The sequence below is a fragment of the Pholis gunnellus genome (assembly GCF_910591455.1).
Source record: "Pholis gunnellus genome assembly, chromosome: 16".
Lineage (NCBI taxonomy): Eukaryota > Metazoa > Chordata > Actinopteri > Perciformes > Pholidae > Pholis > Pholis gunnellus.
The window spans coordinates 20812574-20828304 of NC_136543.1; the positions used below are offsets into that span (position 1 = coordinate 20812574).

General features: G+C 42.3%; 1 protein-coding gene across 1 annotated transcript in view; it reads right to left on the minus strand.

Moving 5' to 3' along the window:
• enpp2l (ectonucleotide pyrophosphatase/phosphodiesterase 2-like) overlaps positions 1–15457 on the minus strand; it is a 31594-nt gene extending 16137 nt beyond the window's left edge. Inside the window, exons 1-18 of the mRNA XM_079176089.1 lie at positions 15371–15457; positions 11086–11191; positions 10162–10311; positions 8695–8820; positions 8526–8586; positions 8136–8233; positions 7383–7462; positions 7168–7287; positions 6723–6778; positions 5385–5450; positions 4001–4073; positions 3621–3729; positions 2624–2749; positions 2504–2535; positions 2276–2403; positions 1274–1352; positions 407–494; positions 147–319 (exon numbers count right to left, since the gene is read on the minus strand). Of these exons, the coding sequence (XP_079032215.1) occupies positions 147–319; positions 407–494; positions 1274–1352; positions 2276–2403; positions 2504–2535; positions 2624–2749; positions 3621–3729; positions 4001–4073; positions 5385–5450; positions 6723–6778; positions 7168–7287; positions 7383–7462; positions 8136–8233; positions 8526–8586; positions 8695–8820; positions 10162–10311; positions 11086–11191; positions 15371–15388 (1689 nt within the window). The 5' untranslated portion in view covers positions 15389–15457. The remainder of the gene's footprint in view (positions 1–146; positions 320–406; positions 495–1273; positions 1353–2275; positions 2404–2503; positions 2536–2623; positions 2750–3620; positions 3730–4000; positions 4074–5384; positions 5451–6722; positions 6779–7167; positions 7288–7382; positions 7463–8135; positions 8234–8525; positions 8587–8694; positions 8821–10161; positions 10312–11085; positions 11192–15370) is intronic.
• Positions 15458–15731: the final 274 nt, after the last annotated feature.

Below are 15731 nucleotides of genomic sequence, written 5' to 3' on the forward strand. Positions count from 1 at the left end.
TATAAATGTTTGTCTATAAAGGAACTCCACCAAATGCATTAAAAGAAAATTGACTTCAAGACGAGAGAACAGGAAGTGCACAAATGCGGCCTCATTTATGGGTTCTAGGACTCGTTCCTGCAGAGTCAGAAATATCTTTCAATGACCTCATCATCACAGCTGCAGCCCAGGTCGTGGGTCACGACGGCGTCAGAGTCGGACGCCGGTGCCGGTGATGTCACTTCCTCCGGCATGCTGGGTTGGTACGGAGGCTCTTTCAGCATGTCGTTCAAGCTGCCGTACGTCCCGTTGTTCGGGGCCGGCTTCAGCCCCAACAAGTCTGAGACGCAGAGAGACGACAGAGCCTCGAAGTGAGTCACTCGGCAAACAATGAACCCATCACAAAGGCAGATAGTAATGTTCTCACCACACATGACGTTGTATAATTCTATATTTTCAAACTCCGGCACTCTTTTCTGGAACTTGAAGCTCGGTCCATGACCCATGAAAATGGTCTGTGTGAAGAAAATCAGACAATAAATCCACAGAAATATCCTCTAAATCTGTGGAAAAGCTGCATTAAAGTTAAAACTTTAGTTCTTAGTATTTGGGGACCTCAAGCACAGAAACATCAGAGTAACCTCAGAGGAGTATCATAGCAACGTATCCCCAAATAAAGGTTCTTATATTTTACAAAAAGTTTCATTTCAATTCAATTCATTTTCCGTGTGTTTTCCAATGAAAGTCCATCAACACGTGTCGATTTCTGCTCCTTACATACATTCAGTCTTTTCAAAATAAACTTCCGTCTTCACAGGAAACAACTTAAAGGCAACAAAACTACTGAGTTAGGTTTCAGAAAAGATTGTCGTTTATAACTACGGAAGTGTCCCGTCACTGAAGTACGCAAGTTACGGGACGAATAAATCAAAGCTGACGAATGCTGAACGGCTTGATTACAGCAAAGTATCCTCAGACAACGGTTTGTGCGATATCTTCTGAAAGTCTTTCTCATCGTGTCCTGTAACAAGAGCGATCAATTCAATTCCATTTATTTGTATAACCCCGTATCACAAATCACGTATTTGTCTCAGCCGGAGTTAAAATCTGTACGGCATCTTCTGTCCTGAGACCCTAAAAACAAAAAGCAGCAAAACTTCTTAAAAATGTCGGTTAAAATAAGTCACAAAATTATAATTGATATGATATATAATTATAAAACATAACATATTACATAACAGTCTGTAATACAGCGGAGAAAAGGAGTTAAAGAGACTTTAGAACCACACGGTACCCTCATGCTGGTGATCTTGTTGTCAAAGCCGTGGTCACCAAAGAAACCACACCGAGTCCTCAGTTTCTCCGGCATTTTCCTGAAGCAAAAAACAAGAATATTGTGTTCTTTGAATAACGGAATGCTTCTGCACCCTGTAGATAAAAGATATCAAAACTAAAAACGGATGAAAACAGTTTGACTCCAAAATGTTACATTCTGTCAGTGCATGAAGGTCTGCCGAGTATGTTCATGTCGTCAGAGCCTCTCGGGTCTTCTCGGGTCGTTTAGGGTCCAAATCAAAATGTTCCACAGACTCGAGGGTCAGAACTGAAGTTGGACCAGATCTTGAGCTCAACCGCACAAAGAGACCTGGTTCAGGTTGTGTTCTGGTTGATCAGAGATGGCTAGAGGTGGACCGTTTCCTCTGTAGTTATGTAATTCAGTTCATGTAATAAGAGATAAGATAAAGTAACCATAAATTGGTGTCATAGACTGTTTATAAGAAGTGGACGTAGTCGTCGCGACGTCACCCATTGGTCTGTGGACTGATGTTGTGATGCTCGAGTTCTGCATTTTGGCGGTCGCAATCTTGTCCCAGTGAACAGGAAGTGACCATATCTGGACTGAGGAGGAGTGACGTAGAGACGCCGTATACGTCTCTGGTAGAGACCTGTCAATCACTGTGTAGCCCCGCCCCTAAAGCATCCCCTGCTTTATGGTCTGTTTGACTCTAAATGGACCATCATTTACTAAATGAACATCATGCTGTGTTGAAGAAGACTTGAAACTAGAGATTGAGACCATAAACTCATGTTTACAATGTTTACTGAGGTAATAAATCAAGAGAGAAGTAGAGTCATTTTCTCATAGACTTCTATACAACCAGAGGAGTCGCCCCCTGGTGGACACTAGAGAGAATGCAGGTTCATGACACTTCAGCATTGGCTTCCCTTATCAGAAGTGGAGGTTGGTATTAAATCATCACCTTTAGCAGAACTGAAACAGTGCGTCAAAGGTTACCTGGCGATGTGCCACTTCCTCTCCAACAGGAGGTGGACGTCCTCGATCCTGCGGTTGTTGGCGTAGTGAAGCCTCTTGGGTAAATGCTGCTTTAGGTACGGCTTGAAGTGCTGAGTCGGCATTTTACACTGAAACAACAAATACAGAGGTGACCTGATATCTCTCTCTCTCTCAAGTTGAAGTTGACGTCTTTGTTGTGATTGTGGGTGTTTTCGTTGTCGGACTTACCGTGAGGTTTGCAACCACAACTTTTGGGTCATCTGGAAAATAAAATATGTCAAAATGAAGCCCTGTTTTTCTTTTTTTCTTTTTACAATCCGATACAGTCTAGTGTCAGTGTCATCTTACATGTGGTGGATTTGGGGTCGCGGGGTCGTATCCTGCCCAGCGAGCCGGGGATCAGCGTGATCTCGTCTATGTTGAGCGGGTAGCTGCTGAGGAACTCTGTCCGATCACAGTGGGCCTCCTCCATACCTGAGAGATGATTTCTGTTGTTATTGTCAAAAGGTTCAGTTCACCTAAAAGTATCACACGTTATATCTTCCATTTCTGTTCATGCTGATAGTTTAGTTTTTATGTACCCTGAGTTTGACATATTTGCCTCTGAAACTTGTGCGGCCACTGAGAATATATTTGAAGCAAATGTCACTTTGTGTTCCTCAAAGCATTGAAAAACTTCATAGCAATGCATTTTTTTCCATAGTCTGTATATAAGAAGTGGACGTATTCATCGTGACGTCACCAATTGGTTAATGGACTAGAGTTTTGAAGCCTCAAATCCGCCGATTTGGCCGTCGCCATCTTGACTTTTTGACACCAGTGAACAGGAAGTCACTATATCTGGACTGAGGAGGAGTGACGTAGAGACGCCGTACACGTCTCTGGTAGAGACCTGTCAATCACTGTGTAGCCCCGCCCCTAAAGCATCCCCTGCTTTATGGTCTGTGTGACTCTAAATGGACCATCATTTACTAAATGAACATCATGCTGTATTGAAGAAGACTTGAAACTAGAGATTGAGACCATAAACTCATGTTTACAATGTTTACTGAGGTAATAAATCAAGAGAGAAGTAGAGTCATTTTCTCATAGACTTCTATACAACCAGAGGAGTCGCCCCCTGGTGGACACTAGAGAGAATGCAGCTTTAACATATGAAGCTTTGGATTCACTCTTCAGAACCGGAGGTTGCCGTCTGTTTTTTTGTCCCAGCTACTATTTAAAATCTAAAGGCCTCACTATTTCTTTTGAAGGTATTTACTAGAAGGTGCACTGTTTAACTGTTTAACTGTCCAGGTTTAACTCAAGAAAAGACGCATAAGCATTGATTATATGGCGGTCATACCATGGTCTCCTACAATGATGACGTTGACGCAGCGATGCAGGTTCATCTGCTTCAGACCGTTCATCAGGTGACCAATGATGTTATCGATCTCCCTCAGAGGGTTATCCAGCTGTAGACAGGGTACATAAAGAAATGATAAAGATATACACTTTCTAATGTAATGATGCAATGAAGCACAGCTGCTGCCTCGCACGTTCAGTCACTTGTCCACCCTCAGGTGTCTCGATCACCTCCAGTGGTGGACTCAAGCTGTTTGAAAACAGCACTCTTGCGCATAAAGTTGCATCTCCACCGATGGGGCACCCTAGAGGGCACTTAATAATATTTATATAATATATAGGGCATTATATGTCGCCCCCTCTGAGTCCATCAGTGCTCACCTCACTGCTGAGCGGTCCCAGTCGATGTCCGAAGGTATCGGGCTGCTCCGAGTGGACGGCGAAAACATACGGTCTAAAGACACAACACAGACAATTTTATCATATCGTCTTATTTTTTACATCATCCAGGTATGAGAGCATTGTGAGGTCACCGGGATGAGTAAACAAGATGAATCTCTTCACCGAGCATCTCACCGTGACTCACGCTGAACTCAGAAACCCACCGAGTGACCCCGTCACTGACTTCATCTTCAAGCCTTTAAGAGACACTTAACTCACTGACACGACCGACTAAATATAAAACCCTCACCACTTCTAACATGTTTGACACACAATACAAGTCATTTAAAAATATACATACATGAGCATTAGCTCATCAAAAATTACAGAAATAAATTGATAATAAAGAATAAATATGTTCAGTATTGCGTGCATAAGACTACAACTTGTTCATCATGAACTGGCTCAAACTAAATAACCACTTAAGATTGAAATGAAGAGAACAAAAATAACTATAACCAAATGGTATATTAGACAAAATCTAAACACTGTGCCTTCCTCACGCCAGACATTTAGTTCAGTAACTAGTAGAAGTTTGACTAATATAACATGTGAAGCTTCTAGTCTATTCGAGTGGAACTTTCAGGGTATTTTTCCGGTTCTCTTGAGGACACATTCTGCAAATGATGTGACGGTTGATGAACGGTTGTTGACTTTGGTCATTTTTAAAGTTATTTCTTACAAACTAAAAGATATCAACACGTTTTTGATATATTTTAATTTGTCCAATTTGGTATCAATCAATCAGACCTAGATGTAAAAAAAATAGTTTTTAAAACAATTCTAAATGGTGGAAGGCTAGCGGTGGACTTATATATCCATGATGTTTTTGTTTGACATGTGTGTCTAATTTCACGTTAATCGGACTTGCGAGGTGTGAGGGGTGTGGCCATTCCAAAATCTAACTTTGGGGGCTTTAAGTAGAGCGCCACCGTGTGGCTGATTGGAGTCGTTTATTTGAGAAGCACTTGCACATCATTTACAGTTGTTTCCTGTTTCTAGCTCGTTGCAGCTCACAGGAATTAAAGACAACAAATAATTACAAACTGACACAAACTCAATATAGAGTTCTGCGCCTTTGGGCTGTAACTAATTAACCCTAAATACATCGTACCGGCTGCATTCCATTTAGGTTGTGTATATTGTGTTATCTTGACTTATTGGGACACTTCATTGGAACTGAGCCAACACTTGTGTTATTAGTTCCACCTGAGAGAAAGACCCGGGTTTACAAGAGCACAGTATCATAAAAACACAACTTTTAATAAGCGCATTCATGTCTAAAACAATCTCGAGTGAAGTCCCAAAGAATAGAGAAATATACCTCTCATCGTCGGGCAGATGCAGCCAGCGAAGGATGGTCAGAATCCTCCTCTCCAGAGGAATCACCCTGGAAACAGAACGATGAAGAAGTAGGAGGTCAAGAGACAAAACGCAGAGACAGAGTCTTCACAGTTCCGTACATAAGTGTGAGTCGTCAATGGCCTCTGTTGTGACTGAGTGTGTGTGTGTGTGTGTGTGTGTGTGTGTGTGTGTGTGTGTGTGTGTGTGTGGGGCTATTGTCCCGACTCTTGTGAGTATTTGGAGCCATTGTCAGTCAGCTCGTCTCAGGATGTTTCCCTCGTGATGAGTATGTGTCATCGACATGCTAATGTTTTCTGAAACAACTGCTGTCACTGAGGTGAAGTGAAGAGAAAAGCATCTTTAAATGTTTCGTAAGCATCTTTTGAGCCAATAGATTTGTCACATGTTGCCATTACGTTGTTTGATCTCCATAATGTGTACGACTCATTTACTAAAAATGTATTTCAGTTGCTTTTGTTATTACATTTTTTACAAAATGAATAGTGCTTTTATTTTTGAAGTCTACTTCGGTTGCTCTCGCGTGAACAACACCAGGAAGGAAGCGGCAACCACCGACTATTTACTGCTCCGGAGAAAGATTGATGCTGATCATAATGTTTCTTTTGTTTGTAGCGTGCAGCCAACGAGGTGTTTCTGTTGTTTGTCTGTGTTTTACACGCTCTCTTTGTGTGTTTATGTTACGTTGGTGGATTTTGAGAGAAGCTTCCAATAAACCAGCAGTCTGTCTGTGCTTCGAGGGAATTCCATGATTTCTATTCCTGCTTGTTTGCTTTGATAATGATATTTTGAAATATAATGAAAAAGATAAACTCCACCATGTACACTGTGTTTTCAGGTTGATCCTCGTCAGTGTAAACACGGCCGGATGTTCAAGAACATCTCTGTGCTCGTCTGTTTTAATAACCCACAAAGTGAAGTAAAGCAATTATGTAATTAGCCATTACATTTCTCATTTTTGTTTTGCTCAAACTTATATCTGTAATCATCTATATTAAAGAAGATCAGTGCGTATAAAGGCTTGAATTCTCCAACATATCGAGCGTTTAGCTTATTATCATAAGCAAATGAGCTCCAGTGCACGATCCAGCAGGACTGAAGCCTTCCTGAATACACACTATGCAGTATACTGTGTACCATATATTACACTCAGCTTTTATAATACACATAAAACACTGACTACATAAACAGACAGGAACCCAGAGTCCTTTCCTCCTAAAGTACCCACAGCCTCTCTGAGGTTTTCGTAAGTTACCAGTGCAGCGCTGCGTTCAAAATATTCCAGTACTAACTTAAGTACCAAGGCCAGAAGAAAGAGGCTGCTTTCACTCCTTGTTCCTCTGCTGTGATCCAGATCTGTGAAACAGAAGTGGAATGTGTGTTAGCACTCTGCTAAAGGTCAAACGTCACACCTTTGCTCCTGAGATCACATCGCTGTGAGTCGATGTCATGCTAATTATATACAGTCTCTTGAAGTGTACTTTCTTGTCCACGGATGCAATTTGTCTTTGTTATCAAGAACATTTTGAGGTGAAGTTATACAATAAATAGTGTTCTTATATTCTTTACACAGGATGGATATTTCTCTATGAACCTCCAGGATATGAAAGTTGTGATCATTGAGTCTTACAAAAGTCTCAGTTGGGTAAAAACCAGCGAGTGACATGCAGGAAGTGATCACTAACTCAGTGCACGTTTGATCTGATTCCCATCCAATCACAAGCTGGTATCTAGCGTTAACTCACAGGCTGTCCGCCCCACCAGCGGTGGTTCAGTTTCTCTCTGGTGCGCAGGCTGAAGGTGGCGTTGAACTTGGGGTCGTGCATGGTGTTCCCCACGATGCCATGGGACTCTGGGTACAGGCCCTGCAAAGAGGGACGTCACTGCAGTTAATATGTTGAATATCGGGCCGAAGGAACCTTAACAGACGTATGGAGAGACATTACCCAGGGTCACTTACTGTGACTAGAGTGTATAGATTTGGGAAAGTCTTTGATGGGTACACTGGTCGCATGTAGGGCGCTGACGTTCCACACTTTCCTAAGAGGAAAGAAACGGGAGCTTTTCAGTATTAAACTTCAGAAAAAACATACTTTAAGCACGAAATCAAAGAGAATAGAGAAAGAGAGCGAACTACTGGGTCTCAGCTCGTCTTGGAAATATCGACAAGCGTCATAGTCCGTGTGGTCCGGACCCGACAGATATCAGGAAGAGTTTGCTGTATTTTTTTAGTCGCGCTAACTTGACATGTTGTGCTTTTATCAGGCTGAGGAGACAAGGTTACTGGCGTCTAGTGTTATGTGTTGTTGTTCCTTTTGTCTCTTGTCCCTGGCGGAGAGAGCAGACGGGTAACGCAGGAGGTAAAATAGATTAGAGAAGACTTGTTGGCTCCAGTGAGCGAGCGACTGCATTTTCCATTTTCCGTTAGTCACGCATGATCGGTTATGATCGGTTATGATCGGTTATGATCGGTTATGATCGGTTATGATCGGTTGCCCTCGCAGCTCCGCTCCGGAGGTGAACCGCGCCGCTTTGCCGGACCCGCCTTGCCATTGCGAGAAGTTGATTTGATCGAAAAGGGAAATTATCTTTTCTTAGGCTTTGCACCAAGACAATAATAATAAAAAAGCCAGGACGAATAGATTTATGTTTAAAAATACTTCTACAACTGCTCTCAGGAGAGAAAGCATGAGAAGAAGTAAAAGAGACGTACTCAGCTTGTGTATGTTGGGGATGACGGAGTTGCCCTTCTTCAGGTAGGAGGCTCTGAACCCGTCAACAGACAGCATGATGAGCGGAGGACGGATGAAGCTGAGAAGAACAAAGGAGGAAAAATCCACAGGTGCTAATTGTGTAATATGTTAAAGAAACAATTAAGAAAAAAACGTTTCACTGACTCAAAGTGCTCCTAATTTGCAGACTGAATCAGTTCTCAAAACATAAAATAGCAAAAAGTATTATTCTATGATTTGATTTTATTGGGGACTCATTTATTGTGACTGGTTTATCTACATCGTCCAGTTAAAAGTAACTGTGTCACGTTTTCGAAGGCCTTTTCTTGAATAAGATAAAACTACATGAGGAGGCTCAGCTCCAGACTCACCCTGCAGGACATTCAGCGCTCTTGATCTCCTCACAGTCTCCATGCACCCATGAAGTCTCACCTGATGTGGGAAACAACAGCACAGGAGTAATGAGCTTCTGTCTTTCATGCACATTCACCCTCAGTTATTTATATGTTGCTATTCTGGGACCGATCCCGATGAGTATACCTTTGCAGAGCGACTTGTAGTTGGAGCAGCAGTCTCCTCTCTCCAGGCAGTCCTCCGAGCAGTGGCAGGCGTGCTCGTCATTCCTCTCCTCCCCGCAGCGGTCCTGCGTGCACTCGAAACCTCCCGCTGAGACACGGGAGGCAGGAAAGTTCATTATGACGTCATTACAGTAATCTCCCTGCTTCAACAACAACATCAAACACATCAAGAGCGAATACTGTGAATACGTCTCAGGGACCCAAAGTCGGTTTGGTTCTAAGCAAAGCAATAAAAGCACAAAAGCTTCTTCTAGTTCTGGAAAATGCCCCCACTGTTGTTTGCTTAATGTTTTCAAGATGAAACCGCGGTTTCATTCTCTTCACTCGGCCAAGCTCTAAATTAGCATCAGATGAAAACTGACGTGGTGGTTAAACTCCAGGACAGTTGCCCTTTGTTCATGTTATATCCGCCACAGCAGAAAGCACTTATCATCCGCCGAGCTCTCTGAGTACTGGAGCTACCGTAGTACCGCTGTGTAGTATTCCAAACAGATTCAGTAGAAAATATAGGAAATATAAGGAATAGCAGCAGCAATTTACATGCAAATAAACCGTGTCTCCTACAAAATGTTGTTCTGGCTCAGAGGGAGAGCCGGTCTGTGGTCCGATCCTCGGCCCGTCCGGTCCATGGGGAAGTGTCCTTGCGCATGACACTGAACCCTGAAATCGCTCCTGAAGGCTGTGCATCAGTGCATCAGTGAATGATTGATGACATGTAGCGTAAAGCGCTTCTAGTGGTTGGGGAAATAGAAATGCAAATCCATTTTCCATTTACTATTCAACTACACATCTTCTCCCAGATTACGGAAAATTTGGAAATTTGGAAATTTGGAAATTGAAACAAAACAAAACAAAAATGCAACAAAACTACCACTTAGTTATGTTTAGTAAAAACCTCATGGCTTGTCTTAAAATGTTTGTTTTATTATTTCAGTAAATTAAAATGAGTCAAATCTGACTTTTGGTTGAGTCCTGTGTTGACCAACACATCCAGCCCGACCACCTCCGTACATGGACTTCTATGGACTATAAGTAGGAACGAGAAAATAGTTTCCCTCGAAATAAAATGAAGATGCATTTTCTTTTTTTTTTTTATTCTAGTTAACTTTTAAAGATTTTAATCTCATGTCGGAAACGATGAGCCTGTGTCTGAGGAGGTTAGAAACTACTGAGAGACGGACTAACACACTGTTGGTTTTAGTCTTTTCATGGACTTTGTTGATGACAGGAAAATATAGAATAACAGCAGGCTTCTCCTCAAAGATACAAGAAAGTAGAACAAAAAGCCAAAGGCCGTGACTCCCACCGAAGCTGTTTTTGTGGCGTCCAGCTAAACAATCAAGCAGTACAGGAAATGAAGCCTACTTTCCGCTGAGTAACACGTTAAAGAAGGTAAAACCAGGAGAAGTGATTGAGACATCAGACTGACCTGTTTTCAGGCAGTGCTCTTCAAAGTCGGAGCAGCAGCTGTAGTAGGTTTTACACAGATTGTCACATCTGCATCCTGGAGGTTTGGCCTCCTCCAGCTCAAAGCACCTCCCCTTGCAGGAGCCCGCTGAGCTGACCCACTCTGAGACGACTGGAGGGAGGAGAGGGGGCACAGTTAGACACAACTGCTGCAAACATACTGTACTTTTTCTGTCTTAAAGGGGAGATATCATTACTAACTCAATGGTTCAGTGCTTGGGCTTACCAACCAGCCAGCAACCTCCGGTTCTGAAAATGTGTTCATGTGTTAAAGCTGCATTCTCTCTAGTGTCCACCAGGGGGCGACTCCTCTGGTTGTATAGAAGTCTATGAGAAAATGACTCTACTTCTCTCTTGATTTATTACCTCAGTAAACATTGTAAACATGAGTTTATGGTCTCAATCTCTAGTTTCAAGTCTTCTTCAATACAGCATGATGTTCATTTAGTAAATGATGGTCCATTTAGAGTCACACAGACCATAAAGCAGGGGATGCTTTAGGGGCGGGGCTACACAGTGATTGACAGGTCTCTACCAGAGACGTGTACGGCGTCTTTACGTCACTCCTCCTCAGTCCAGATATGCTCACTTGTGTTCACTGCTGCAAAAATCCAAGATGGCGACGGCTAAAATGCCAAAGTGGAGGCGTCAAAGCGGCAGTCTACAAACCAATGGCTTTCTGACTGCGGTTTTGGACTTCTTGTACACAGTCTATGTTACCAACCCACAAACCTTGAAATAAGACAACCTAGTCAGTTTTGTTGTGGGCTGACTAAATCACCAGTTTGGTGGTTTCAAACATCGACAACAATCTTGATTTATCCCTACATGAGGCATTTGTTTAACATGTATGAAAGCGGATTTGACCTGAATCAAAGGTTCTCACCTTTAGTGTGAGGTGGTGGGTTGTCTCCTCCCTCTCCAGGTCTACTGGCTTGAAAAACATAAGCTCTGCTGACATCAAATCCCCACAGAAAGAACACAACCACTACCTGCAGAAAAGACACAGACCACACGTTAGAAAAACCTACATTCAATTATTTTGTATTGACTCCAATAAGCAAAAATATCATTTAGGTGAAAGGTCAGGCTCAGCAGCTGCTCTTTGGAGACCACAGCCATGGACCTACTGGGCACAGGGCCCAGGTGAGGGGGCCCCTGGGCCCTGTGCTCCTATTGGAAGTTACTGATGACATTTCTTGATGGGAAGTCATGACTAAAAAGAGACAAAAAAAGTAAATAAAGAAACACAAAAAACTACAAAGAGACTCAAAACGACCAAACAACTACAGGATGCAAATTGACCAAGAAGAGACACAAACATATTGCAAAGAGATGCAAAACGACTGCAAAGAAACGCAAAACAACCAAGAAGACACACAAAACCACTACAAAAAGATGCATAACGGCGATAAAGAAATGCAAAATGACCTTAAAGAGAAACGAAACAACTACAAAGAGACACAAAGCGCATTCAAAGAGACGCAAAAAACAACCAAGAAGACACACAAAACCACTACAAAGAGGCGCAAAGAGACTTGCTACCTTGATGTCCTAACTAGATGTTTCTCCTCTGAGACACATTCATGTTCACGTCTCACTGAAGGAGTCAGAGGTTGCCGTGTTGTGTGATTCCACTCCTTCTATAAGAGCTCAGCACTGACCAACTGCAGATAAAGGTTCACACAGTGTGCTGCGCACAGCTGATGGAGACGTTCACGGCAGCATTGGTGGTTTTGAATGACGCTAAACTCCTCTAGGGCCAAACCAGAGGCTCCTAACTGTGAAATAAACATGTATCAGAGTGTTTTTGTCAGAGAAGAACGTTCTTGGTATTAAAGACGTAATGCGCAGAAAGAAAACGGGCTCACAAAGAGAAAATAAAATAATTTGGATTCACAGCTAAACAGCAGAGAAGGAAGTTCTTAAGAGTTCACCAGAGCTTCACAAACGAATGAGTTCTTCATTTAATTAAAGCCACTAACTTCTCTAAACTTTTCTCCAAAGTTAAGGATGCAATACGAATAGAAAACACATACGAACTCCCCCTCTGTTGAATTCAGTCCAGTCACACTGCAGAAACCAGAAATCTGTTTAAATACTCATCAAAATATCTCATAACATTCCGTGTTCGACACAATCACCTAACAAGTAACATTTCAGTGAGCTCCAGGTACTTGTTTTTAGAAAATGCATCTTGAATATATTTTTTAAATACTGCTTTTAAGGCATCTTATTATGACACGCAGCTCTTATATATGACTCATAATATACACTCAGCATGTAACTGGTCGCTTTGGACCGCAAGAAAAAACCCAACCTTACAACATGTGTCTTCATCAGGGGTCTAACAACAATGCTGGATTGCAAACCGCGTTTTATACATTTCCAAACATTTTCAAGCATAACAAGGAATCCAATGTTGAGGCAAAGTCCCGCCTCTTCTGGGGGACCACCTGGGGACGTTACTTTAGAGGGAAAATGTTACAGTAGTCAACGAAGAGGGACAATTTTTAGATCTTGTTTGAATTGAAACACATATGATGTTTGTCAATTTAAAAGATAATTTTGCAGTAAAACTGTTGAAGTATAAAACTGTGAAAACACATAATTAGAAAGGCTACAGACCCAAGAGTGTCGTAAGTGACGTCTCTTTCTCTAAAGCTATGATTCCTGTGTGTTTCGTACCAGAACGTTCCCACACCAACAACGTGGTCTCACTTACACATCAGAGAAGATAACATTTGTGCGTGGAACACGGCCAAGTTAGCTAACTAGCTAGTTAGCTAAGGTGGTGCCTTGGCTAACATATATTGTGCGAGATGATAGATGAAGTTCACTGAGCGGTTCCACATAAAACTAAAGACTACGACAAACTGAGACTTTCAAAATGATCTTTTAGATTGACAAACATACGTGTATTTCATGGCACAATTTAAACAGGAACCAAAAAAACATTTGTCTCTCGCCGTTGACTACCGTACATATTTCTGCAGAAATGAGGTCGCATGGGCACGGGAAGAGGCGGGACTTTACCTCTCTGTAGAGTCCTCATTGGTAGTCAATCTGGTCAAAAACTGGTTTGAAACGAGGGCTTGAGCTCTGATGAAAACCACGTAAAGTTCAGACACAAGCTTCTTTTTGCAAAGAGAAGAACAAATAATCTTACAGACACTCTAGTTCCTTTCAGATTTGAAGTCCACGATAACCTTAATTCTCCTCGTTATTTATGAGCTCGATTTGACTCAGATTTCAGAGATCAGACACATTGTAAAGGGATGCATTATCCACCGCCGGTGTGTATTTGTGGACGTGTCCTTGTGGCTCGATGTGTGTGGGAAAGACCAAACGATGTCAGCACTATTTAGGAGACAGGACCTCAAAACATCACAGGGTTGAGAAAGTGCATCGCAATCAGCGAGGTGTTAGTCTGGACATCGACTAAACACGCTATCAAAACATGGACTTCATGAAGAGCTCGACTTTCCTTATATGTGAAGTTCAACTCTTATTATTCCGTTTTCATACAGTTGTAAATTGTTAAATGTTATTCTTGGTTTGCTCTATTTGACCACAAGATGGAGCCGTAACATGTAAAGCACACACATGCGGCTACACTGCAGGTGATCCACACCATGACTTGATTAGCAATGATGTGATTATTATAGGATGCCTTGTTGGGTTTGGAAATGCATAAAAAGGTGGTTTGCAACCCTGCGTTCTCGTTGGGCCTGTGATGAAGACACATGTTGAAACGGCCTTTTGATTCAACGCAACGAAAAGTCCAACTTCCTTGTGAAATCCAGGAAAGTTTCAAAGGAAATGACCGTTCGTATATCAGTTACTCATCCCGTGTTACCTTGAATTCATTTTCTGGCACACCTCCACAGTGAAGGAAGAATTCATTTTAAATGAAGGAAAGTCTCGATGAATTCAAGAAGTCACGTTTAACAGCAAAACTACATCAAAACATCTGTTTACAAACTCTCACACAGCTGGTGCAGAATAATCCAAGTCTCTTTTATCCAGTATGCTCACTACTTACCTCACTGTTTAAAACACTTTAGATTATATAAATATAAACGCTCTACTACATTATATACTTTTGATTTGACCAATTTGTTGCTCCATTAAAAAGCTTACAATTCAATTGTGATTCCTGTTCATTTTGAAGATGTTTTACCAAGTTGCTGGTTTACAATTTACTTTTTTAATAATAAATACTAGTTCAGTAAATGTATTTGTATAAAGCATGATCCCAGCCTCTTCCACACAGTGAGGCTTTCATCTTGTTAATGAAACGCCGTGTGGGATCATCTCCAAACGGGCATCCTCTGCACCGATGTGTCTGTGAAGCAGTGAACATTTAACCAGACGTGGATTATTCTGCACCAGCTGTGTGAGAGTTTGTTACATACACACACACACACACACACACACACACACACACACACACACACACACACACACACACACACACACACGTTTACTTCCATTCATCAAGACTTTTCTCTGTTTTTTAATTCTTCGTTCACCGTGGAGGCGTGAGAGAAGTTTTCCTCAAGAATTCAAGGTAACAGAAATGATGATGTTTGGACGGTGAAGCGCTGACTGACCAGCTGCTCTGAAGCTCTCAGGCTCACAGATCAGAGGTGAGATGTGAAGCACCCTGACTGTCCGTTACAGGAGAACTGCAGGACTCTATGACCTCTTCTCATAGTGCAACTAAATCTTTCTATCACAGACTATGATTTTATTAGAGATTGAGCATGTTGACCTCATTCATGTAGAAATAATCCTATGATGATGATGATGATGATGATGATGATGATGATGATGATGATGATGATGGATGACAGACCAAAACAACAGCAGCTCCGTGATTCCTATGAAATGTCTCCTCTCTCTCCACGTTACTGTTTCAGAGCTTGCATTGATATGAGGCAAAGTGCAGCTCTCTCACTCACAGGTCAATACATCCGTTTTTTTTTTTATGATGTTCGGGGAAGCGGAGGAGGGGAGAGAGAGAGAGAGAGAGAGAGAGAGAGAGAGAGAGAGAGAGAGAGAGAGAGAGAGAGAGAGAGAGAGAGAGAGACGGAGAAACGCAACTATATGAAAAGATAAAACAGAGCGATATCAAATATCAAAACCGTCTCACAGTCTTACCGTACCAAATTTCCTAATAGCATGTTCCAAACAGCGGATCCACTTGGAGCATTCCCCCTGAAAACAGAAAAAGAAAGCTCCGAAAATGTGTCCAACGTCCGGTAGAAGCTGTGTTGCGCCTCTGCAGATCGATGGAGCGGAGCGCAGGGGTCCAACTCTCTCTCTCTCTCTCTCTCTCTCTCTCTCTCTCTCTCTCGCTCTCTCGCTCTCTCTCTCGATATCCCGTTGTTTGCCTTTGCTTTGCCTCTGCCTCGCTCTCGGTCTTGGGCCAATAAGCATGAAGTAATGGTGACAGCTGCTCTGTGGTACAACAGTGCGCGCTCCGGAGTCCAACTCAGAGAGAGAGAGAGAGAGAGAGAGAGAGAG